The sequence below is a fragment of the Protobothrops mucrosquamatus genome, unplaced genomic scaffold, assembly GCF_001527695.2.
Source record: "Protobothrops mucrosquamatus isolate PMUCROS unplaced genomic scaffold, P.Mucros_1.0 scaffold2272, whole genome shotgun sequence".
Taxonomy (NCBI): domain Eukaryota; kingdom Metazoa; phylum Chordata; class Lepidosauria; order Squamata; family Viperidae; genus Protobothrops; species Protobothrops mucrosquamatus.
Window position 1 is genome coordinate 264,468 of NW_015388361.1, and position 26,746 is coordinate 291,213.

General features: G+C 40.5%; 1 protein-coding gene across 1 annotated transcript; it reads left to right on the forward strand.

Annotated features, from left to right (window-relative positions):
- Positions 1-1,020: 1,020 nt before the first annotated feature.
- Positions 1,021-24,733, forward strand: SESN3 (sestrin 3). The gene is made up of 9 exons (XM_015824534.1): positions 1,021-1,080; positions 3,053-3,250; positions 4,751-4,933; positions 6,235-6,471; positions 12,120-12,248; positions 17,180-17,332; positions 19,173-19,363; positions 22,098-22,242; positions 24,431-24,733. The coding sequence occupies exons 2-9, from the start codon at positions 3,056-3,058 to the stop codon at positions 24,515-24,517; spliced, it is 1,320 nt and encodes a 439-aa protein (XP_015680020.1). The 5' UTR covers positions 1,021-1,080; positions 3,053-3,055; the 3' UTR covers positions 24,518-24,733.
- The last annotated feature ends 2,013 nt before the right edge of the window (positions 24,734-26,746 follow it).

Consider the following 26,746-nt stretch of genomic DNA (forward strand, 5'->3'; position numbering starts at 1 on the left):
TGTAAACTGTGATCTGATCAGGACAAGGGAAAAGAAGTAAGATTTTAATTTAATTGAATACAGTTAATGTGATTATTCCTCATATTTTAAATAATTTCCCCTTTCTACCATATTAACAATCACAATTGGTGTAGAGATCTTATCCAAGTCTGGGGGACGCTTTTGATCAAGGGTCTCCAACCCCCAGTCCATGGACTGACACCGGTCTGCAGCATACCAGAAACCAGTCCACGCAAACAAACAAAGCCCCATCCACAGTATACAGGCAGCACACAAATAATATTATAGGGAAGGTCGGGAATGAAAGATTGAATAGAAAGCATGATTGATAAGACATTGAGGGATATTATTGTAACTGAAGATGGAGGTTAAGGAAGTAAGCCAAAGATTTTATGAAAGCAGTGAATATTAAGAAGGAATGCAAAAGATTGAACGGGTGGTATGTGTCGTGGAAATGAATTTTAACCATAAGTAGCACCAAGGGAAAGTTGGTAGAATTGTTTGAGAGTAGACAACCAGGAACCTGAGGCTACAGGCTAGAGATGACATTGATGATTGTAATGAGAAATAAACCGAAAGTGAACCCAGATCTCGAATTTGGAGTGAGTGGAGTACAAAGGAATGGCATGTTCAGAGTTGCCTTGTACCGTGAGATGGGGGGCAAATTGATAATAATGTTGATTCATTCTGCTTCCTGATCTGTTTGTCTTGCAATAAATTACCGCGGTGTCATCCATTCTATCCAGCATGCCATCTCTGCAATTGTGTTGGAACAATGGAAAGTGGCATTTATAGAATGTTTTTTTTTCAATTTGTAGAAGGGTTTGTGGGACATGCCATGGACATCTTACACTGACCTCTTAGTCATGAGACAAGATATTAAAATATAGTCATAGGTTTCATAAAAATTTGGCAGTCAACTTCAATTGATGCATTACCACCTGGAAATCTTAATATTAAAGATGACACAAATAAAGTTATGCTAAAAACTGCATCTGTTACTTTCTTTTACAGGAAAAGAAAATCAGAGTGTCTCTCCCTTTAACAAGAGGACCAAGTGCCTTTGTACCAGAGAAGGAAGTAAGTTTTTTTTTCTTTTTTTCTTTCTTTTAAGAAATGAACATTAAGCAGCAAAGCAATGCAAAGAGATTATGGACCCATTGAACAATTTCCACCACAGCCATTTCAATTTCTGGAATGTCCCAACAGTTTAAAATCCCAAGTTTTGAATCAAGCTATTGAGGCAGTGGCTTAGTCTGATGTATAGGAAATTCAAAAGCTTAATCTTTGGTAACAAAACTTACTAAAAAAAATCTATTTTTCCCCCTCTTGTGAATTAAAATAATTATTTTGAACCTGGATATTTATGTATTTGACTTTAAATGATTTGAATGCTCTTGGTTGTTAAGAATGTATCAGCTAGAGTGGATTGCATATTATGAATATTTATGCCATATTAAATTTTGCATTTTAATAATGGTCTAAGCTTCTTCAGCTTTTGGAAAAAAAACCTGTCAAGGAGGAGAAATATTAGGATAGATTTGAAAATAATATGAATCTGGTACTGAATAGTAATAGATCTTTATTTGTGCCTGTTGTACCGGAATGTCCCCAAATTGTGCAGTATAAGGATATGGTACTGTTAAAATTAAGGGGTTTAGGGATGAGGGGCTGTTAAGGAAGAATTATGATAAAACTGCAGCTAAATAGTCAGGATACGGGGAGATAATACACAGAGCAGTACTTTCTTGGTAATGGCTTAGCAATGATAGAATGGTTGGGGAAAACTTGTTTGGCCATTTCACTAATGGATTTGAACAATTCTAACCACCTGTATAAGCCATAATATAATTGTTTACCTAGACCAGGGGTAGGCAACCTTGGCTCTTTTATGACTCGTGGACTTCAACTCCCAGAATTCCTGAGCCAGCCATGCTGGCTCAGGAATTCTGGGAGTTGAAGTCCACGAGTCATAAAAGAGCCAAGGTTGCCTACCCCTGACCTAGACAATCCTAAAAAAGAACCATAAGGTCTTTGTCTTCTGTTTTTCAAATCCTGTCTTATTTTATTTTGCTGTACCTGGACTTAGAATATTGCTTCATTTTTGTTCTTTGCTCTACCTACTTTTTCTGGTATTGGCCAAAGAACAAAAAGAACAGACTACTTCCGTTAGAACTGCTACCTCACGCTGCGCTCTGCAATCATTTCGGTTCCAGTCTGCCATGGAACCTGGGGGGACGGGAAAAACGAGGGGGAGCACTTGAGGGTAACGTGAAAGTTAAGAAAGTGCCTGAGACAATGTTTCAAGGTCACTCCACGATGAGAAGAACATAGCTGCAAGCCAGCCTACAATCAGAGTGGTTGTTTCTAAAACATCTTCTTTGAAATTGATTGGACAGTGGGGGGACCAGCAGTGGGAAGTATCTAAGCAGGAAAAAGTTTTCACTTGGAGTTTTGGCACACGAATTTTAGTTCTGGCTTTGCACTACGGTAACTCACTTGACTTCTAGTAAACTATACCTTTCTCACCAAGAGGAGTTAAGGATCGTTTTTACTTAGAAAATCAAGCTGAGACAGGTCTGACATTAAGCCAGAACTGCATTACCAACCCACCCAGAGATATAATCTACCGTGGGGTTTTTGCAAACCGTACCTTTCTCAACCCGATGGTGTTAAGGATCGTTTTTACTTAGAAGCCTAAGTTGAGACAGGTCTGACAACTTATCTTCAAGACCGACACTAGCTTTGTTCAACAAATTTTACCTCAGCATTATGCTAAACCTCTTAGGATAAGAGGTTTCTTCAGATGGCCTTCAGTTCACCTGAAATTCTGTCATACTATGGCTGATATTCTACTGTATGTATGTTTTATTATTTTTTTATTATTATTGTTATGGTGTAATCATTTTTTTTAAAAAAAGTTCTCTCATTTAATCTTCTTTAAACTTCCACACCTGCTTCTTCTTAAAGCATGTCTTGGAATAATTATTTATACCATACAAAACTGGATCAGATCAATGAAGTCTACCTTGCTTTTGAACCCTCTCTAAAGGTTATGCAAGCCAATAGTTTGAATGAACGTATGCATCTGCTTGTGGAAGAATATTCTACATCTGGTCGCCTAGACAACATCACTCAGGTCATGAGTTTACACATTCAGTACCTGGAGTCTTTTCTCCGCAGTCAATTTTATATGTTGCGCGTGGACGGTCCTCTTCCTTTGCCCTACCGGCACTACATAGCAATCATGGTAAGCCCTGAAAAAGTCTAATATCTCTTCTTGATTCATCTCCCATCATAATTACATTAGTATATTTTCCACTAGTGTTGTAAGTTGAAGCAAGTGTCACTTTCTTTTGAACTGGAAGGGGATAAAACTGTCACCCACATCTAATTGATCTAGCAGCTGGACCCGAGACACACACACGCACACAAACTATATATATAGTCTAAAGTCATAGATGGAGTTTCTTCATTCTTAACACATTACAAGCTTTGTTCACCCAAAATGTGGTTGTTGTGAGCTATCTACGATTGTGTGAGATATGTAGCCAATGAGTCATTTAAATAATACCATTCAAAATAAGGAATTCTGAATTCTGCACTTGGAAACAATTAAAACAATAATCTATAGCAGGGGTCTAACCCTTGGTCCATGGACCAGCACTGGGCCACAGCGTGCCAGAAATCGGTCTGCGCAAATAAGCAAAGCCCCATCCGTGGGATGCAGGCAGTACATGAACCCCCCGCCCCCCGGTCTGCAGAAAAACCTCTCTCCACGGAACTGGTCCCTGGTGCTCAAAAGGTTGGGGACCTCTGATCTATAGTTTTCAAAAAACAAATTTTGCAACAGCTAAAATACAACATTTTCAATGTTCATAAAGAATCTTTCCAGTAGTCACAAAACTTCTACTGCAGTACAGTATATTGTTGTTCTCATAGTGGTGTTGGAAGGGTTACTGTATGGCTGAATAATAGCAGTTTTCTTAAGGCCACAATGAATTCCTGGGAAAGGCAAAAATTAAGCAAATGGCTTCTACCCTTACAGCTCTCTGTCACAATTGCTGTGGCAGAGTTCACTTGCTTTGTACAGGACATTCATGCAATGGGTACACATAGACTTAGCCATTTTAGGCTTGGCTACTCTCCCATTCTGTGTCCACAATATACAGGTAGTCCTCGACTTGCAACCAAATTTGAACCCCAAATTTCTATTGCTAAGCGAGACATTTGTTGAGTGAATTTTGCCCCATTTTAGGACATTTCTTGCCCCAGTTGTTAAGTGAATCACTGCAGTTAAGTTAGTAATACGGTTGTTAAGTGAATCTGGCTTCCCCATTGACTTTGTTTGTCGGAAGGTCGCACAAAGAAGAACCCCCGGATGCTGTAATTGTCATAAATATGAACCAGCTGCCAAGCACCCAAATTTTGATCACGTGACATATGCTGCGCACACTTTCATAAGTGTGAAAAATGGTCATGAATCACTTGTTTTTTTTTAGTGCTGTTGTAACTTTGAACAGTCACTAAACAAACGGTTGTAAGTCGAGGACTACCTGAATATATTTCACACATCTTCTTTTCTGGTAAAACAATTGCAGTGAAGTTTCTTGTAAGCTTTTCTGTAGAAACCCTTGAATGCAGGGTTCTCTCTTCCTTATTGTAAAGCTATTTTTTCCTCTTACATCTGCCTACCCGTTTTCTAATCTCTTATCATAAGCTCATGTTCCTCTTTGGGTTTTATCTTTAGGCTGCTGCCAGGCACCAGTGTTCCTATCTAATAAATATACATGTGGAAGAGTTCCTGAAGACTGGAGGGATACCAGGATGGCTGAATGGCTTAGAATACATTCCTCAAAGGCTGAAAAATCTGAACGAAATCAACAAACTGCTTGCACACCGACCTTGGCTGGTTTCCAAAGAGCACATTCAGGTATATGCTTATATATATATTAGAATTGGCTAGAGAGGTAAGCCAGATGTTCAAGCATTTGCCTGTGCCAAAATTATACAGCGTTTGCTAGGATTTGATAGTCTCCTTACAACTTTCTTTGAGCTCTGTGTCAACTTTCTGCAAATCAGACATCACCAAGTCGAGGAATAGAAAAGCAGTCAGAAAGAACATTTATAAATGTGGCTTCTCTCCTGTCGATACCGCCTCCTAAAGCTGTTTTTCCTGTTTGGTTGAGGGGTTTGGGGGCCTTTTTTTATTAAAAGATCTGTCAGGCCGTTGGGAAGTGTGTTTGTTTACTTCTTTTCAAAGGAGGAAGAGATTTGCAGGCCCGGTTTGTCATACAGGTGAGCAAAACTGCACCTACTGAAACTCCTCTTTGCATATCTAAGTCATGTTGTAATGCCTGGGAAGCGATAAGTTGCCCCTTCTAGAGGGAGTGAGACAGAGCTAAACAGAAAAGTTTTTTTTTATGCTTTTGGCTTTTGGCTTTTTTTTTTTTTTTTTTTTAGAAAAGAACTGGTTCATGTTTACAGTTTGGCATAGAGCAAATATGGCTTGCCTTCCTGGCATTCCACTTGAAATTTAATACAATTAAACTGTAAAGTACCTTAAAGCAGGCGTGCACAAGGTTAAGACCACCCTCGCCTTTTCAATAGCACACCAGAGGCAAGATTCCAGTAATTGGCAAGGCTAGAATACAGTCAACTTTGATTTAAATTAATTTCCTTTTTTAAAAATAACCTCTCTAAATGAGTTAAATATAATTAATATGATTACTGGCTTTTTATTTACGATGCTTCCCTTTCATATTAAAAAAGATATCTTTCACCTTTGGAAGGACTCTTGGCTTTGTGGATGAAATGTAACTGAGGAACCTTTATCTATAAATAGGAAATATAGCCAACATGCAGGGTTTGAGATTCGTAATCCTCATTTTTATTCGAAGTTTGGCAAACGAGAGTCCCTGAGCCTTTTCATTTAAAAAATAATCTGCCCGAGATATCAAACCATCTAATTATAATCCTGGTTAAACACCAAAGGGCCTTGTCTTTCCATTTTGATTTATATTTTACAGCAGAAAGGTTGGGAAAAATGCAGTACCTCTAAATTACGTTGTAACGATTCAAGGAGATTAGGCTAGAAAGCTTTTTGGCATGCTTTGGTTTTGCTGCTTCCAACTCAGAAATTAAAACTTGACCGAGGACTCTGCCTGTTTCTTGTGCCCATATATAAAACGAAAATTCACATGTGTAGTGTTTTTTCTTCTTGTTTTGTTTCAGAAACTTGTGAAGACAGGGGAAAACAATTGGTCTCTTCCTGAACTAGTGCATGCCGTGGTCCTTTTGGCACATTATCACTCCCTGGCAAGTTTTGTTTTTGGCAGTGGCATCAATCCAGAGAGAGATTTTGGGACCTCAAACGGCTACCGACTCATATCAGTTAACAACTTCTGTGTCTGTGATCTTGCCAATGACAACAACATTGAAAACGCATCCCTCAAAAGTAACAGCTTTGGGGTTAGTTGTTCTTTTCTTGTCTCTCCTCTCACTTTTGTTGATGTTATAAAAGCTGGCTTGGAAAGGGAGATCATTTCGGCTTGCGGTTTTCTCTGGAGTCTATCAATGCTTGGAATGTGGGAACCAAAACGCAAATCCCAACAGAACTAGGATCAAATGTTGGGTGGAGAACAGGGAGGTTAGTTGTAGGGCAGGGCCAGTTCTCGGTGGAGAAAACACTGCTGGGATTCAGGGGTAGGCAGTTGGTAAAGATCCTGAAAAAATGATCCATAGGAAATGCCAGGAAATGGAGGGGACAACATTTCCCAACAATATTTCTTTTAAATTGCTGGGCAATAATGATTTCCTTCTTATACAGAAAATATAATTGAATCCCAAACTGGAAAGAAAAATAAAATTTTCCCTAAACTTCAGAAAATTTTATTAATACAGATAAATACATAAACTGCAAAACAGAAAAGAAAAAAAGAAAAAATAGAAAGTGCAGAAAGGAAAAAAAGAAGACAAAGAGAAAATAAAAAATAAAAATATAGTAAAGAAAAAAACCCAAATATATAAAGAAATGAATTCCCTTTCCCAACAAGTATAAACAATTTTAGTAATTTATCACCCTCTCTTAAAATACAACAATGTCTTTATTTATAGCTTCATCCCTTATCTATAAACAAATTCTTACACTCCTCATTCAATCCTGGTCAGCAAAATTCTATTAACGGGTTACCAGAAATAACAACATATCTGTTTTAAGCTTGATTTTAAAAACCATTTTAAATTCATTCCTTTTATTTGTAACAATCTTGATCTTTAATTCTTTCAAAGTATAATTCTAGAACTTTTCATTTTTTTCTTTGGCCCTTCTCACAAAATCTTTCAGAACTTTAAAAAGTCTCTTTTGTAAGTTCAATATAAGAGAGTTATTGCTCTTTTGCTCTTACCATTTATGCATCCCCTATAATTATTAAGACATTGGCTGGTTTCATTTGTAAATCCAGTCTAGCATCTTTTTCCATATCATTCTTGTAGCTTATCATTTTTAAATCCACTTTGAGATTTGTGTCAGCCTTATCCAGTAAAACTTGTTCTTCTTCCATAACATCTTTTAAACACAGTCTATTTACAGAAGCAGACACTCTTAAAATTAACCTCTGGGTCCATTGTTCAAAAATATCCTCCAAAGCATCCAGTGTTCAAATATTTTGTTCCATTCTGTGGTAACAAATTTAAGTGTTCTTCTCTTATAATTGTAATCTTTAGTTTCTTTTGGTTCCCTCTAGTGTCCAAGATTCAATTTGCCATCTTATCATTTCTTTTAAGACAGCTTTTTCTAATAAGAAGGATTGTAACGATAATTTGAAAAAAAAATATTTCAAATCATCTGGACCTTTTGTCCATTTATTACAACTTTCTGAAATCAATATTCTAATCACCTTAAACTTATTTTGAAACTTCTTTCAATAAGGATTAAAGTAGACTCACCTTGCTCATGATATCAAATTTGTTGTTCAGAAGGTTCTTAATAGTTGAATAACAACTATGGAGCAATTTCAAAAAGTGATTAAGAAATACATTTCCACAAAACTTTGTGTCCATAAGGCTATATTATGGCTGTGAACTTGGTGGAAATCCCTCAACTCCCAGCCATTCCAATCATGAGCTGTCTACTCATGAGGAGGTGCTGTCTGGAGTGCAAGTGGATGATCCCATAATCTCTCCTTTATCAAGAGAAGCTTGGTTAGCCAGACATCTGGTCACCAATCTGTTTTGGCTGTTTTAATTTGAATTTTTGCATGAAGCAGGAATTTGAATTCAATAACCTAAATGGTATTTTCAGCTCTATGGTGTATGTTAACTATTTTCTTAATAATTGTCTACGATGGCTAGGGAAGAATACAATTGCTTCCTCTCCAATTTGATGAAAAATTACTCATAAACGTCCTTGGAATATAATGTTTGAGCCAGCTGAGTGTTGTCATTTATGAAAAATAATACATAAAGTTTCAGATGGCTCCACAGCTAGATCTTTCGGTTTTTCTGTACAATATACATGGTTTGAAGATTTCACTCATTCAAAATACATAGGCATACCCTGAAAACATTTCTCTTTTGACCCTGACCTTTCATCATGTTGTTCATAATTTTTATTGACTAGATAACATCTTGGATATCCGATTTGAAGAGGATTGCTTTTTTTGTCAGCTGTTAGCATTTTGCTGTTGCATTTAAATATATATTTTTGTGTGTCTTTACTCCTTTTAGTTCTCAGACATTTGCTAAGGGTTTTCAGTTGACTTCTGTTCCCATCTTCTACTTTTTTCTTATTGGGATTTTTTGCATTTGGGCTTTTGATGTCTCCTTTTTTTAGAAATTCCTAGTGATTTTAAACTCCTTTTCCCATGGTTTCTCCTGCCATGAATTTGTTTTGTTAAAATTTACATTTTGAAGTCCAAGATACCTATCTGGCCATACTGAGCTTTAATTGCCAGTGTCCTTTTTTATTGTTCACTGATCATTTTAATAAGTCTTATTACTTCAGCATTCTTATCTGTTTCTACATAGCTTATATTTTTATCTGAGGTTCTCACTTAGGAAATTTTACTTCCAGCTCCCACAGGATTCAATTGAAAGCCCTTCTGATCAAGCTTATCATTCTTTGGGCAGATACATTTTCAGCAGCATATGGTGCAACCTCTCCTATGCCTGCAGACCATAATATAGATAACCCAAACCATGGTCTCCAAAAACAGATCTCTTTGTTAACTATACAGTTGTTGGTCTGCCATCCACTTGCATTATTCTGTCTTTTTCCAACTCAAGTCCATGTTCATGAAATTAGAACTGCTCTAGGCAGAATCATCTACATTCACATGAATTAACACCAAGAATAATTGTCAGACTTGATATATATTCTGCCAATTGTAAAGAGCAGGATGACTAGGCAGGATTAAATTTTGAAACTAGTAAACCTTAGAAGTTGATTTATCTATATTCTCAACCATCCTCCTGGCAGAAAGTACATTTCATAAGCCAACAGGTCTGGCTAGTCCATGATTTGTTTTTGGTTCCTCATGGTAATTAGCCTATACTTTGACTCTTCTCTTTGCCTTCTCCAGAGCATAGTTGAATCCCTTTGTTCTTCATGAATCCATTCTCTTATATAGTGATCAACAATGTCTTTTTTTTTTCTTCCCCAAATGCTGAAGGGCTCTTTATTCTGCAGAAGGCTCCAAGCTGAGTTCCGGCAGTGCAGAATATCTTCTGTAGCTTCTTATTATGACCAGTCACACATTCAGCCAGAGGTTTAGACTGGATTTGGTATTTTTATCCACTTATCAAGTTCTTCCCAAGGACCTGGGATAGGCAGATGTTGCTGTTTTATGGTGTTAAAAGTATCATCACAAGGTGTAGGCCACAGGTGTCAAACTGCCGGCCCGTGGGCCGAACGTGTCATCCGGAGCCGCACCCACCCCATTGCCGGCAATGGCAAAACCGTCCCGATACGTTGTGCGACGTCACATGACATCGCGGATGTCAAGTCTGCTAACATTGGATGTTCTTGCTTGCCATATGTGAAGAAGCAAACATATCTTATTTAGCCTACATATCACTTCAAGAGTTAAAGCAGACAATACTAGCCCAGTGAGTGGGAAGGTATGCCAGCTAATCATAACAATACCTTAGCATAGCACAGCCAATGTCAGCGTAACAGGAGAAAATAGGGAGGTAGCAATTCACACTTCAAACTAATTGGAGCATATGATTGATGACTGTGAAAGGAGGGAGGGAGTTGTGCATTGTCACGAGTGCTTGGGTGGTGGGGGGTTCAGTTTTTGGCTTTCTATTGTTCGTGGGAAGCTTTAAGGTAATCAAGTCTCAAAGTTCTTTGAAAAGCTACTTCTTTTCGGAACCATGACAGCGAGTTTGACATGTCTGGTGTAGGATGTTCCAAGTAAAGTTATTTTTAGCAGTTGGCTGATGCATGAATGAAATGAAATGAATTCTCAATGCCAATATTGTTCAAGTGGTGTTCCAAATGTTTTGAAACTGCATCAAAGGCTGGTCGCCTATTCCTAGCGGTACTATCTTTGCTTTCTTTTGCCACAGTCATTCTACTTCTATATGCAGGTCTTTATGTTGGTGACTTTCTCCAGTACTTCTATTCTATTGTCTCCAGGTGCTGCCACATCCACAGTCCAGAATTCTTTGTCTTTCTATCAACAGTTGTTAAGTTTGGGGTGTTACACGGCAGGTGTTTGTATTTGTCTGTTTAAATTCTCAAAGCCTAGAGCACTTTAGCTTCTTCATTTTTGCCTATTTTGTGGTCCCACCAGTTATCATACTCCCATTAACTGGGTTTGCTTCTTTGTTTGCTTCTCCTCCTTATGGAGAGATGTATTCTCTGTCAGCTATGGTTATAGTGTCTCTGTTGTTGTGATTACTGAATCTTCCCCACTTTTGAACTGGTTTGGCTACTTGCATTTGTCATCTTCATTTTTCTAAGCACTGCTGCACATTTGCACCTGCTACACAGAAACGCCAGGCTGTTGTAGGGATGAAAATCAGAATGCTGCAAGTATTGCAAATTGTGACTGAAGATTCAGGGTCACTTGTTTTCATTTTTGTTTTTTAAGGCAAGGCCAGTAAAAAGCTTTCATTTAAAATATAGTAAATGTGTCATTCCCTTACCTACTTCTTCCACTTCCATATCAAGCCCCTATCAATTTTTGCATAATTGTGACATAGGGGGTATTTGTAGTTGAGAGAATTGCAGACAGGTTCCATTAATCATTTTAATGTTTTTTTCTATAATTTTATTAAAAAGGTTTTGGGGAAAAAAAGATTAAAAACTAATACAGGCCATCTCATTGAATTCAAATGATGTTGTTCCCTCACTTTTTCATGCAATCCACATTCATTCAGCATCCATTGATGTTATTTCAGCTTCTCATATGACACGCACTTCCTCGATATCCTGTTTTCACTACATCCAACTTGGTTTTATGTTTCTTCTGACATATTCAGCTGTTGCTTCTTGTAATAGGCAGAAGCATGGTTTTATTCGCGGCCACCACAGGTAGCGGGAAAGGATGGATTGTTGTTATTGTTGTTGTTTTGACATAATTTAGCCAGGAAGAGAACATGGGTATCCCTCTTCCCTCCCTCCAAAAAATTTGAGTATAAAATATAAAAAGTAGAATGGTGCTATAGAACAGAATAGAGCAGGCGTGTCAAACTTGCGACGTCACATGATGCCGCACGGCGATTTTTTTTCCCCATTGCCGGCAATGGGGTGGGTGCGGTTTCGGAGTGACGCATCCAGCCCGTGGACCGGCAGTTTGACATGCCCGGAATAGAGTATAGAATAGAGATGAGCTCCCATCACACGCTCCAGCTCCTGCTGACCTAGCAATTTGAAAGCAGGCAACCGCGAGTAGATAAATGGTTACCACTTCAATGGGCAAGTTAATGGGAACATGAAAGGAGCCCCCAATTGGGCATCCCCTGGGCTACAGTGGTATCACTGTTGAAACCTTTCCACCCCGCTTCACTGCTCTACTTGCAGTACAAGTAGAATAGTGAGCAAAAATGAATTTCCTCTCAAAAGAGTATCAATAACTTGTCACATTCTTCCTACTTGTGGTCTGTTCTAGCTCTCCAATTCATTAAGCGAGCTGGAAGCCTTGATGGACAGAATGAAGAGACTGCAGGAGGACGACGAGGCTTCCCCAGAAGAAATGGACACACGCTTTGAGAAGGAAAAATCAGAGAGCCTGCTAGTTGTTACTGAAGGTATTGCCCTCTGTGTGCTCCAGTGGAGCTCCTTTCAGAATTCAGATCAGTCCCCTGAATTAAATAAAAGCCAGTAAACTACAAAAGTGGTTCCCAGGTGCTGGAGGTTGTCCTGAGCCAGTTTATACATGCAGGGAAATCTGATTTCTTCCGACTCAGTCATTTCAGAGTATTCTAAGCGGGGACACTCTTTGCATGTTCCTCTACCCTGGTAATAAATCTTTAATCATAAAAAGTCTGGAAGGCTTTAGCTCATCTGTCTCCGACATGCTAATTTTGCAAAAAGAAAATGAAAACGAAATTAAAAGGTGTATAAAGAGTTTTGGAATGTTCAAATACCTAATTCATCACCGGGAATATGAAGTGACATATTCCAAAAAAAAAAAAAAAAAAAGCTGTGCCCCAGGTAGCTCAGTAAAATCTTGGGAGACTGTAGAGCAGAATTTCTCGACCTCAGCAACTTTGAGACGTCTGAACTTCCAATTCCCCAGCCAGCCATGGGGTAACACGGGGCACATGTAACACCTTTGCTCTGCGAACTGCATTGGGTGCCAGTTTGCTTCCAGGTCCAATTCAAGGTGTTGGTTATGATCTTTAAAGCCATACATATCATGGGCCCAGGCTACCTAGGGCAGGGCTTTTCAACCTTTTCACCCATTGTACCACTTTTAGGATATGGCAACATCCGAGTACCACCAGTCGCCTAGCAAGGTGTCAAAAACTTGATGACCCCCCCAAAAAAAGGAAAAAAGTGATAAAGTACAGGTAGTCCTCAACTTACAACAGTTCACTTAGTGACTGTTCGAAGTTACAATGGCACTGAACAAAGTGCCCCCCCAAGCCACAGCCGAGCAAGACACCTGCCTGCCCACCCGGCGGCGCTCTTCCTCCTGTCCGAGGTTTTCATTGTTGTGAGCATTTCTGTTGAGGATTGGCAGCGGAGGTGGGGTGGGGGGGTGTTTGGTTTTTATTCCCCCCGTCTGCTGGGTGGTTGCAGCAGGTTTTGGTCACTTCACATGACCCTGGGACTCTGTGACTGTCATAAATATGAATCAGTTGCCAAGCATCTGAATGTAAATCACAAGACCCTGGAGATGCTGCAACATTCCAGCTGATCGGTGCTTCTTCTGGGCTCAGCAGAAGCACCAGGATCAGTGCCGAGCTCCAGCTGGACCCTAGCGCTGATCCTGGCGCTTCCACTGAGCCCTGACAGTCCCGAAGAAGCGCTGATCCTGGCGCTTCCGCTGAGCTCTGACAGCCCTGCAGCTCCAGCCATCTCTCGCTCAGGCTTGTGCGGTGCTGCCACCAGTTCAGCTCATTCCCCTCCCCTGCTACTTTTCTAGGATGGTCGCGTACCACCTGCCAGGTGCCAATGTACCACAGGTGGTACCCGTACCACTGTTGAAAAGCCCTGACCTAGGGAAGCATCTTCATCCCGTTGCATCAGCCGGTCCCACCCGGTCAGGGAGAGAAGGTATGTTGCGGAGTTTCAGCATTCTGACTGGCGGGGTCCAAGAAGAAAGCCTTCTTTGCCATCACCCCCTGCTCTGTAGATTATTATTCCTTTGGAGGTGAGGCACGGCCCTTACTATTTTGGCCTTCCGAAAAGGAGTAAAACACGCGGCCTTGGGTGAGGAGCACGGAGGAGCAGGCAGCCGCGGGGCTGCTTAGCAGCCTGAAAGCACTTCTTTTGCCTTTTAATAAAGCATAAGTGTTTTAATCAGCCTTGATTTAAAAAAAAAATAATCTAACTTTTATATCCTTTTTAATTTTTTAATATTTTACTCTGCAAGGGAGATGAGCACTTCCGAAATGTGGTAAATAAATAAATTTACAGCAAAGCTAGAAATTCCCCTCCCCCCCCCCTGGTGAAATGGTACATGTTATGCTCTCAGCCCCCAGGCACTTGCTGAGTAGGGATCTTGGCCGGGGATTTTATTTGAATGTGAAGTCACTTCACTTCCTCCAACAGAGTTCTGTGCCAGTTCTTCAGCCCTAGACATCCACCCAATGTTTAAACATCAACTCCCTTAATCTCTTAACAAGCATGTTCAGTGTTGAGAATTCTGGGAAATAACATTTACATATGTAGAAGGTGTGTCGGATGGAGAAAGCTGGATTGGTGGGAAGAAGGAGAAAGATGAAAGTTGCCTCTAGAAGTTGGGGATGCTCCAACACTGGAGGTTTTTAAGAAGAGAACCATTCGTTTGAAATGGTATAGGATTTCCTGCCTGAGCAGAGGGTTGGACTAGATGACCTCCAAGGTCCCTTCCAACTCTGTTATTTTGCTAAACCCAAAATCTAGGCTTTCAATTATTGTAGAATAAAAGTTACTGCATTCTTCCTAGGATAGCACAGAAATCCCCATGAAGGAATGACGTATGTTGGTATCTTTGTGATGCCCAAATTATTACAGTGACTAGCACAATGGAAAAACTGAGCTGAACAGCTGGAAAAGAGGATTAAAAAAGGCTGCATTTCATACCCTTCTATTATTTTTAAAACTAATATTTTTGAAGCAAATTATCTCATGCAGTAAACATTTTCTTATGTCACTCAAAATGGAAAAGGCAGAGGATACAGGCTGTAAAGATAAGGCAGGTGAAGACTTTTTTTACTGCTTAGTTTCTGCTTTTAATAATCTGTTCATATTTAAAAAAAAATAATGCTGTCACAGACTTCCAGAAAGCCTGTTCCAAAAGAGATGGCAGGAATCGGTCACAAAACAAAGAGTAATTCAAGGCTTGACAACTTTGATTTCTTAAACTGCATTAAGAAACTATTTGGATGCTGGCCAATTAGGTTTCTTCCCACATAGTTATGTTTTAATTGGCTAATGAGCCAGAATAAAAATAAAGGTGTCCTTGTGATAGTTGGGTGGTGAACAGAAGGGTTTCTTTTTAATGGGGCTAGTAATAGACACAGAGCAGGTTCCCCACCCAATTTCATTAGGATGACTGGGAGTCAGCCCAGATGGGGAATCAAGATAATTTGCAAACAACTTTGTAGCAATCAACCTTCAAAAAGGATATTTCGTGAACTTAAATCCTTTGAACATTTAGTTGGCAGAGAGGAGCAAATGGATGGAGGCTTTCTTGATAAGAGAAATACCCTGTCTTTAATTGTTGGTGTTGATAGTCCTCTACTTATAACCCTTTCTTTAATTACTGTTTGAAGTTACAGCAGCACTGAAAAAGTGACTTACAACCAATCCTTGCCCTTACAACCATTTGCAACATTCTCGAAGTCATGTGATCAAAATAAGGGGGCTTGGCAATTGGCATGTATTTACAAGAGTTGCACTATCCAGAGGTCATGTGATCACCATTTGTGACCTGCACTGGCTTCCACCAAGCAAACTCAATGGGCCAAGCTAGATTGGCTTACCAACCACATGGCTTACCGGCAAAAAAATTGGGCATGACTCAATGACCGTATCACTTAGCAATGGAAGGTCTGGTCTGGTCCAAACTGTAGTTGTAAGTCAAGGACTATTTTTATTGCTGGATCTTCTCCATATTGCTCAGGAAATTGAGGAATTTGGCTTTTATCCAGATATCTTTTTTCATCAGCTTTACTCAAATGGCACTAGGGCAGTGGTGGCGAACCTATGGCACGCGTGCCAGAGGCGGCACTCGGAGCCCTCTCTGTGGGCACGCACGCCATGCCCCGGTGATGGCAACCGTCCTCTTCAACCAGCCGCCTGCTAACTTGCCGAGGTCCCAGGTGGCCAGATGCATCCCAGCACCCATGCGCTTGCTGGCCTTTATGTGCGGGGGCTGATGGTGTCAGGCAGCAGCCGCCCCGGCCCCTGCCTCGCCTTGCCCTGTGACATGGACCCCCACCCTGCCTCGCCTCACCCTGCAGAACCTGCCTCCTGCCCACCGCCCCACCTGCCAGAGACCCCTGGATCTCCCCCAACCCTGCCCAGCCCTCACAGGCGTCCCTCCCCAGGAGCAACATTGAGCTGGCCATGCCCACCCTGGCCATGCCCAACCATCTGCCATGACCACTGTAGCCACGCCCACCCGGCGGCCATGCCCACCCGGCACCCGGCAATATATAAGTGGGTTTTGGGTTAAAGTTTGGGCACTCGGTCTCTAAAAGGTTCGCCATCACTGCACTAGGGTGAAATCAAACTTGCTTGCTCTTGTTTTTCTTCTCCTGAGCTGTGGACAAATCTTTATTTGCCCCTGTTGACCTTGTGGGGCTATGACCACACTAGCCCAAGCTATGGCATTCAATAGATTGGCATTCTACTTCAAAACTAGGGGTATCTCTCTGGGCAGGATCCCTATAGTTTGCATGGACTTTTCCTTATTATCAGCTAAATGCTAGTTAAAAATTTGCAATACTGCATTCTAATAGCCCCTGAAGATACCTTTATATAGAGATCCTAAAACCTTGAATATCTCCAGTACTGACCCAGTGAATTGGAAATGATTCATGGAAGCTCAGCTGACTGGTGTTCTGAACTGAATGGCCCACCCTCGTTCAGAAGCATTTCAGGAATAATTGGAGTTTAATATCTTGGTAAAAGATTTAGTTTGCAAAAATATATATTTAAAATGAATCCCTCACTGTTACCTGCAAATTCTCTTTCAAGTTGTCTTTTTTTTTTTTTTTTTTGGCTAGGCATGAGCCCACAGTTGCATTTTGAACTTCCAATTTTTTTTAGTTTATTGAGGTCTCTTTTAAAATTGTCCAACTTTGTGCCACATGTCAAAACAACATCTCTAACTGAGAACGAACCAACTATCTTTTTTGCCTGCAACTGAATTTCATAATGTTAGATGTAGCTCAGACAGTAACAGTTCCCTTTCTAAATTCAGAAGTTAAAATTAGGTTGGGAGAAGCCAATGGGGATCCTTTGGTATCACATCCTTGTTTTGAGATGAATCTGATAAGGGGGGGGGAAAAGGTACATTTTACTATCTTTTCCTTTTCTTTCACAGCTTTTGATGACGAATTAGTTTCCACGGCTGATGTTTCCTGCTATGTTGAAGACCCTGGGTTTGGTTACAAAGATTTTGCAAGACGGGGGGAAGATCATCTTCCGACATTTCGAGCCCAGGTTAGTCACACGGATAACTTATTGACGGAGAACCAAAATAAGAAGCAGAGCTGTCTTTTGGGAGTGAGCGTCCTGGCTTTTGTTCAGAATGACTCTTTTTCTGTTACACCTCTGAACACAGGAATAACGTTCTATCCAGTCCACAATTGAAAGCATCGCCTGTTGGGTATTATGGAAGATTTGGATAAAAAAGAAATGGATTTGATGTTGAATTTGATAACTGCTGCAAGATTACTAGTAGCTCAATGTTGGAAAATGGAACGTTTGCCCACTATAGAAGAATGGTCACTTAAAGTTTCAAATTTAGCAGAAATGGCCAAGATTTCCGCTTATGTGAAGGATTATTCACAAGAAAGATATATTTTGGTTTGGAGAAGATGGATAGATTATATTGAGAGTAAATATGGTACTAAAAAGTTTCATTTGGTTTTTGAGTAAATTTTAGTGTGTTAATGTAGTTTATGTGTTAAAATTGGACACTTACTTTTATCTATAATTAATATGATGTTATAATTATTGTGTTTAACATGTTTGTTTAAAAGAGAGTTAAAGGATGTTACAGATTTGTTAATCTAATAGTTGATTAATGTTAGATAGAGTATGGTTATTGTATTGTTAACCCTGTGATTGGCTCTGGGAAGTGGGGGGGGAGGGAGGGGGAGGGGAAGGGTGGGTTTTGGGGAGGGGGGAAGTATATTGTAAAACTTTTATAAAATTTTCAATAAAAAAAAAAAAAGAAAGCATCGCCTGGTTGCTGCTTTCCGAGAGTCACACCAGGAATCTTCCAAGCCTTACCTAGAGATGCCTGGGGTTGCCCCTTATGACCTTTTGGCATGCAAAGCACATTCTCTGCCATTGAGTTATGATCTTTGCCCACGATTAATACATTCTTAAAGAAGCGTTATCGTTGGAGAAAAGATATCTCAAAAGTTTCTAAACTTAAATGAATCTAAGGAATTGCGTTTCCCAGAGTAATTCCCTTTTTTTCCCCCAACAATGAATTCATTTGCTGATGACATTTAAGCTCATTCTCCAAATAAATTAGAACAACTTTCAGGGAGGCACCGACATATACAGGTAATCCTCGACTTACGATCACAATTGAGCCCAAAATTTCTGTTGTTAAGCGAGACATTTGTTAAGTGAGGTTTGCCCCATTTGACTACCTTTCTTGCCACAGTTGTTAAGTGAATGGCTGCAATTGATTGGTTGTGAATGGCTGCAATTGATCGGTTAGTACCACGGTTGTTAAGTGAATCTGGCTACCCCATTGTCCTGAAGGCAGGACAAGAAGCAACGGATGAAAACTAACCAAAGAGAGAAGCAACCTAGAACTAAGGAGAAACTTCCTGACAGTTAGAACAATTAACCAGTGGAACAACCTGCCTCCAGAAGCGGTGAATGCTCCAACACTGGAAGTTTTTAAGAAGAGACTGGACAGCCATTTGTCTGAAATGACATAGGGTTTCCTGCCTAAGCAGGGGGTTGGACTAGATGACCTCCAAGGTCCCTTCCAACTTTATTATTATTATTATTATATATTGATTTTGCTTGTCAGAAGGTCGCAAAAGGTGATCATGTGACTTTGGAACACAGCAACAGTCATAACTGTGAACCAGTGGCCAAGCATCTGAATTTTGATGACACGATCAGGGGGCTGCTACAAAGGTCATAAGTGTGAAAAATGGTCATGAGTCACTTTTTTCAGTGCCGTTGTAACTTTGAACAGTCATTAAATGAACTGTTGTAAGTTGAGGACTACCTGTACTAGAACTTTTTTAAGTGTAGAAAAAGAACTGCTGAACTACAAACAAATTTGTGGAATTAACTTCTTTTATAGGACTATACTTGGGAAAATCACGGATTCTCCCTTGTGAACAGGCTGTATTCTGATATTGGGCACCTCCTGGATGAGAAATTTCGGATGGTCTACAACCTCACCTACAACACCATGGCCAGCCACGAAGATGTTGACACCACAATGTTAAGAAGAGCTTTATTTAATTACGTTCACTGTATGTTTGGCATCAGGTATGTTATACACCGGCTGGGATAATGGCTGTATTCAGCTGTTTCCCGACTTGTAGTAGTCACACTCTATAATCAGTGGATGTTATGTATGCACTGTAGTTACTTTATGTTTGAAAAATTAAATATGATGCAATAGAGGAGAGATAAATATTATCCTCTGGAGTGAAAAAACCTCAGTATGTGTTAACTTGTATTCCCCCCCCCTGAGTACAACCAAATAGAAGTGCATTAATGAATATGCATTTTTAATTAAAGAACAGAAATAAACACAGTCAAAAGTAATATGATGGCATCCGGTCTAGGTTAATAATCAGTCGCTATTTGTTTGTTTTTCCCCAAGAACTGAAGAAATGCTGTAGGATCAGCAGATATTGTTTTTTCCATTTAGGGGCAAAGTAAATATGATGTTACATATGCCTTGTTATTTAATACAGGCAGTTCTTATTCAAGCTAGTACATTTTTAACTGTATCAACTCAATGAAAACATCATTATTACATTTATCTACATTTTTAGCTTATACATATCTTAATCAGTCTTCATAAAACACCCCATATCCTATTATAAATTTTTACCTACTTTTTAGTTTCTCATCAATATTCCAATTAACCTTTAATATCCATAATTTTCAAACTTTGGGTAACCAAAGTTTCCCTTATCTCATTTCATAACAAACTATAAATATCCAAGTGCCTGGATTTTGATCACATGACCCCCCCTGCAATGGACGTGTGAAAAAAAGGGTCATAAGTCACTTTTTTCAGTATCGTCACTCCAAATGGTCACTAAATGAATGGTTGTAAATCGAGGACTACCCGTATTCTTTTAACATTTAACCCTAGTTTTCCTTCCCTGCTGAAGTCCTAATGAAAATTTCTGAAAATGCTGCAATTTGGGGACCAAATAACTGGAAGAAGTCTCACTTCATTGTTTCCGTTAGGTAGTTCACTCAGGGAGATGCAGGACGTTCCAGTACCTGGACTTGACCAAGTGCAAAACACCAAGCGGTGTTTTCAAAAGGCAAATAATAATTCAAAAAAACCTGTTAATAATCTTAAAACTACTTCATACCAGTTTAATGAAATAGATTCAGGAAACCCAGATTGCTCTAGTACAGGGGTAGGCCACCTTCGCTCTTTTATGACTCGTGGACTTCAACTCCCAGAATTCCCGAGCCAGAATGGCTCAGCTTGGAAACCTCTCCCTTTCCCCTCAGCATGGCTGGCTCAGGAATTCTGGGAGTTGAAGTCCACGAGTCATAAAAGAGCCGAAGTTGCCTACCCCTGCTCTAATATAATGCCCCTTCTTATGTTTTCTAGTGAAAAGGCTAAGTTAAACCAGAAAATGACCTAAACAGCTTTGACTCAGGATATGTGAAAGGCATAGATACACCTCCTGGAAAAGCATTTGTTTAGTGGAATGCAAGATTAGGCCTTTCTTGGATAATAATACTTAGGTGGGTGAAGAGACTCTGCTTAGCTTTGCTGTGCTTTTAAATATAGGGCGGAAGGTTTGAACTACTTTATTTTTTTAAAAAAATCGATTTCATTTATGTAATTTTTAAAATGTGTCTTTTAGTTTTCTTTTGTTTTCTAGTTTTTTGGGCAACCTTAGCAGGCATAACAAAAAAAATCAAAATATATTGGTAAATGATCAAAATCTAAATAATCAAAATCAAAAGATGGGTCAGCTAGTTTGGCCCTTATTCTTTCTTACTCAGAAGAACAATTATCCATGGTGAGTGAAACTCTCTTGGCCTATTCAGGATTGTTCAGCAACTTACATTCCTGGGTCAGGCATCGCTCAGTATCCAGCCCGACTTTTATTAAGTGGTTGTTCATTGCACAGTGAAGGGAGCCCCCAAAAGTCACATTAAAAAATTGCAAGGCTTCAGGTGATGGCCATCCTGATTTTTTGGGACACCTCCTGTGGATTTCTTTGATAGAGGATAAGCACTTATAACAGGGGTGTCAAACTTGCAACGTCATGTGACCTGTTGCAACATATCGTGACTTTTTTTCCATTGCCGGCAATGGGGTGGGCACGGTTTCACTATGATGCATCCGGCCCACGGGCCGGCAGTTTGACACCCCTGACATGTATTTTGAATGGAAGGTGAGAGAAGGACAGCTACTTTTCTCTTCTTTGCTTACTAATTTTTTTTCTGATCTGTATGAATTCTGGAGCATAGTTTATTCAGGGACATTCCTCTACACACACACATACGGTGCAAAATACAATCATTTTATGTTTGCAATATCTTTTCAACCCCACTTCTGCAGTATTCTTTACAGAACTTTTCAGATGGATGACCATTACTGAACTGTGGGTGAAATTTTGCTAACTAAATGACCCGAGGTTCTTGTGAATCAGGTTCCACAAAAATCTTAAAAATGATTTCCATGAAACAAATTCTTCTAAGAGGTTTCAACTCACAACTGAAATTGTGAATTCAGCTCCTAATTGTGAATTCAACTCCATCCTAGTAAATACGCTAGGTGAATTTGGTCCTAAGATTTTTAATGAAAATTGGCTCTTTTCAGATGCATTTCAGGTTAAAGTCTGACAAAGCTAACTGAACTACATCATATTGAAATCGTAAGATTTACAATCAGGCATTTTTATCCTGATGCCCAGTTTTAAAGGATTTTTCAAACCACCCCCGCCCCATCCCAAAAAGGAAAGGAATTGCTTTTTAAAAATATCACATGCTCAGCAAAGCTTTTCTCATTTAGATATGATGACTATGATTATGGGGAAGTTAATCAACTACTTGAACGGAACCTGAAGATTTACATTAAGACAGTGGCCTGCTACCCGGAGAGAACTACCAAGCGCATGTACGACAGCTACTGGCGCCAGTTCAAGCACTCAGAAAAGGTGAGTCCCTCAAACACATTAGCACACGTCCTTTTGGTACCTAACCTGGGAAATTGCATTTCTGCAGAAGCAAATTGTCACATCCATACACTAAGTACACCTTTCCATTGCATTAATATTCTGCACAACCACACGAGTGATCACCCTTCTTCAAAACCGGTGGGTGGAATGGTCTACGTTTAAAAGAAAGGAGATGGGATGGAAATTCTGTTTTAAGGCAGTGGCAGATGACAAGGATCCTGTAACATCTGGCTCCGAAGTAACTCTGTGACAGTTTCTTCTCACATTTAACATTCCAGGTCACGCTGCAAGCGATGAGAACTGAGCTGGCACTCCTGAACTTTTTATTTATTTGTAAAAATTTATCTAGGCACCTGAAACCGTATAGATCAGTGGTTCTCAACCTGTGGGTCGGGACCCCATTTGGGGTCGATTGACCATTTCACGGGGGTCGCCAAGCAAGGCTGTCCGCCATTTTTTTTGTCCACCATTTTTCCCCCTTTTCCGGAGGGTGCATTACCTCCCTTGGGCTGGGCCAGCTGGTGGACGGCCTGCTCCGTCTCTGCCGCTTGCCAGCTACGCCTCGGCCGGCGCAGGGGGCGGAACCACGCATGCGCGGCGCTCCCGGGCAGGGAAAGTCCTCGACTTACGACCGGTTGGGTAGTCCTCGACTTACGACCGGTTTAGTCCTCAACTTACGACCGGTTTAGTCCTTGACTTACGACCGGTTTAGTCCTCGACTTACGACCGGTTGGGGTCGCGGCATTAAAAAGGTTGAGAACCACTGGTCTAGATTCTAGGCACCTTATAGAAATTAAGCATTAAAAACACGAGAGCAATAAAAAATAATTATGGCTAGAATGAAACGTTCTAAAACTGAGATGTGGTATTATGATTGTCCCTCAGAGGCCTCCCCAAAGAGCCATGTTTTCACTAGCTCCTGGAAGGCCATGAGTGCGGGTGAGGGCACAGGCACTTCAGGATTCCAGAGGAGGGGGCTGCCACAGACAATGCTTACCAACAGATCTCCTGGTAGCTGGGGACACTCAGCAGTGCTCCTTCATTTTCTGGGGAAGACAGCTGGAAACTGTTCGGGAAAGGCTATTTCTAAGACACTCAAGCTCTGAGGCAGGTTGAGGCCTTCTAAGTCATGTCCCACACCTTATTATAGTCACAACCAGCGTCTTGAATTGCACACAGAAACCTATTGGTACCCAAAGTATAAAGTGGCATTATTTAGACCAATCACTAAAGGTGTAAATGTGGCTGTACTGGGACCAAGCACTAAGTCGACAGGCTGCTGCATTCTGGACCCTCTGAAGTTTCCAGGTGGCCTTCAAGGGCAGCTCCAGGTAGAATGGGTTACAGTAATCTCATTCCTTTAAACCTCACCACCCCACCTCTTGAAAGATCAAGCCGCTCTTTGAAAAAAGTTCTTAACACTATGAACAGCTCTCTCTGTCCGTGTATAATGGTATAGGGTTTCCTGCCTGAGCAGGGAGTTGGACTAAATGACCTCCAAGGTCCCTTCCAACTAATTATTATTATTATTATTATGGATCATCGTACAGTCAGCCAGATGTTTAGACTGGATTTGGCATTATTATTATTATTATTATTATTATTATTATTATTATTATTATTATTGTTGTTGTTGTTGTTGTTGTTGTTGTTGTTGTTGCTATTATTATTATTACTATTACCAATTTTTTGTCTCAAAAGTGGTTTTTCAAAAGGTAACTGGGCTGTTCTTTTGAGGACGAAGAAGAAGACATTTTGCTTCTCATCCAAGAAGCTTCAGCAGTTGTGATGGGGGGTGTTGTGTGTGTGGAAATGGAAGTCTTCTTTACAAACACACTTCACCATCCCAAATGATGAAGCTTCTTGGATGAGAAGTGAAACCTCCTCCTCCTCTTCTTCTTCTTCTTTTTCCTCTTCTTCCTCCTCCTCCTCCTCCTCCTCCCTTCTTCTTCTTCTTCTTCTTCCTCCTCCTCCTCCTCCTCCTCCTCCTCCTCCTCCTCCTCCTCCTTCTTCTTCTTCTTCTTCTTCTTCTTCTTCCTCTTCCTCAAAAAAAAAACAACAAAACCCAGTCCAGTTGCCTTTTGAAAAAGCACCTTTCAGACAGCTATGGCCTGGATGACTGAGAACCTCCACAGGCATTCACCAGTTTGTTTCGATCTTCCCTTAGGTCCATGTGAATCTTCTTCTGATGGAGGCTCGCATGCAGGCTGAACTGCTCTACGCCTTTCGTGCCATCACCCGTCACTTGACCTGATGGGCCCAGTGCAGTCGTACGAGCGAAGCTTCCAAATAAGACGAGCAGTAAACTGCTGCCCTATTGGGTGGCATCAGGCCTATTGGATTCCGAGGTTGGAAAGCTGAAGCTGTATCCTGTATCTGGCAGCTGTTACCGTGCAATCATCCCTCGCTCTTTTCTCTGTCCGTCTGTCTATTTCTTGATGCTTAACTTTACTAGCGATAGCAAACATAACACTGTGGAACGCTTCTCCTGAAGTGGCTCCCCATCGAAGTATTGCTCCCAAACCCTAACCCGGTTTGCTATCTCTTGATTCTTTGCTGTGTTTTTTTTCCCCCTCTTGAGCTCAGAATTTAAAGGCTATCTTTTGAGGTTCCAATTATCGCACTCGGTCTCTCCTGTAGACAGTATCGTGCACGGGATTGTCTGTCTCTTCTCTTTCTTTCCTTTAGCTCTTTCTGGAATATTAACATGCCATTTTCCTTCGTGCATTTGTATGCTATGTTTTAAGCTGAATTGCTCAGTTAGCTTGTTCTTAACATAACTCCAAGAAATGTAATTCTTCAGCAGTAGTTTGGAGGGTCATGTGGAATGAATGCAACTATTGTGTCTGGCTTTTTTTCTTTTTTTAATGAAAAATGTGAAAGCAACTGCTGCAAACCCCCGCAGCATGCTACTGACACACAGCATTGGAAAAACTGTTTCCTGAATGCAGTGGTTCTTCCCCTATCCATTTCAACTGTACAGGTTCAGGGATTGCCTTATCCTCTTTGGCCTATGATTGTGTCACTTTCTGCCTCTCCCAGTGCTCACAGAGGTTCTTGGCAACCCAAGTCAGCAACTCAGTTTTAACTTGGCATATGGGGATTTTATTTTATTTTTACCACATTTAACACGGATCAGGTAGCAGTGTGCTGTGTGCAAGTTCAACACACGTTGCCTGATCGAAAGGGGGGGGGGAATCTGCACAAATAGGTTGGTAGCTTTTTTTTTTTTTTTGTCCAAATAGAAAAAAATTGGGTTTGTGCTAACTCGTATCACCGGGGAATTGTGACCTGTCCTATTTTTGCTCTTCAGCTTCTCCCACCTTGTGCATCGAAGCATGGATTCTCTTGCTGATCTGTAGCTGCTTCTCTGAAGGTTTTATGTTGGGTGAGATCATTGTTCCACCTTGTCCATTATTATGAATTCTGGCTGGCAGTTTTTCTCAGGCAAGCCTCCTTAATTCCCTTGTAACTTGAGATCCTTTTGCTTGAGATTCCACTGACCCCTTCCACAAGCAGAGAAAGTGCTTTCCCCTGAAGTTACATCTTCTTCCATTGCTGTTTCTTTTTTTAAAAATATATATATAGAATAGTAATTACAGTGGTGTTAATTCAGACTTTAAGAAATTTGATTCCTCTTGTGTTTTCCCTGAGTGATAGTGTCTGAGCAAAAAGGCAAGTTTTTTTTCCCCTAACAAACTTCCTGCTGAAAAGTCCTGTTCAGAATGGCTGGGGAACAGCTGTTTGTTCTTTCCCAAACATTGTTCCGAACCTCGGCTTGCTTGCCTTTGAACAATCAGCTACTCCCACATTGCCAAAGCATCTATTAAACAAAATTGGGGTGGAGCACAGATCCCCGTACGTTTCCACGAAGCCTCGGTTCCTTCCAAATGGAGACGTCAAGTTGAGTTTCCCGAGAAGTGACTGGCAAATGTGCCACAGTCATTTTGAATAGGTGGTACCCATCGACGGTTGGCCTTTTTGAGGAAAATATGTGAATTGCCAAAAAAAAAACAACACAAAAAAGATCCCTTCTCCGTGGTGCTTTGAGCACACTCTTGCAGTTTTAGAGCACAAGATCGCAGTGTTTTTAATAGCTTTAAGTGTGTTATGTTGCATTTCAGCAAAGTGCCTGAATACTGAACACTGATCCACTGAAACAGTGACTTTTCAATGATGGGCTTATTCCAGGGAACACGAGTCATGACTAAGTCCCATTGAAATCTAAGCTGCTTTGGCCCAGTTGTGACTGTCTTGTCAGAGTTGACAGCTTGCCCACTGCCTTTGAGTGGATTTAATCTACCAATAAATCTAAGCACTGACCAACATTTTGGCAACAAGAGCTGGACCTGTTTTGATGTAGACTCTTCCCTCACCCACCCACCCACCTACCTACCTACCTACCCCTTTCCTGGCTTAAGACAAACTCCAGTTTGTTTTTCTGTGCTTTGGAAATGAACGAAATGGGTTTTCTAAATGAGCT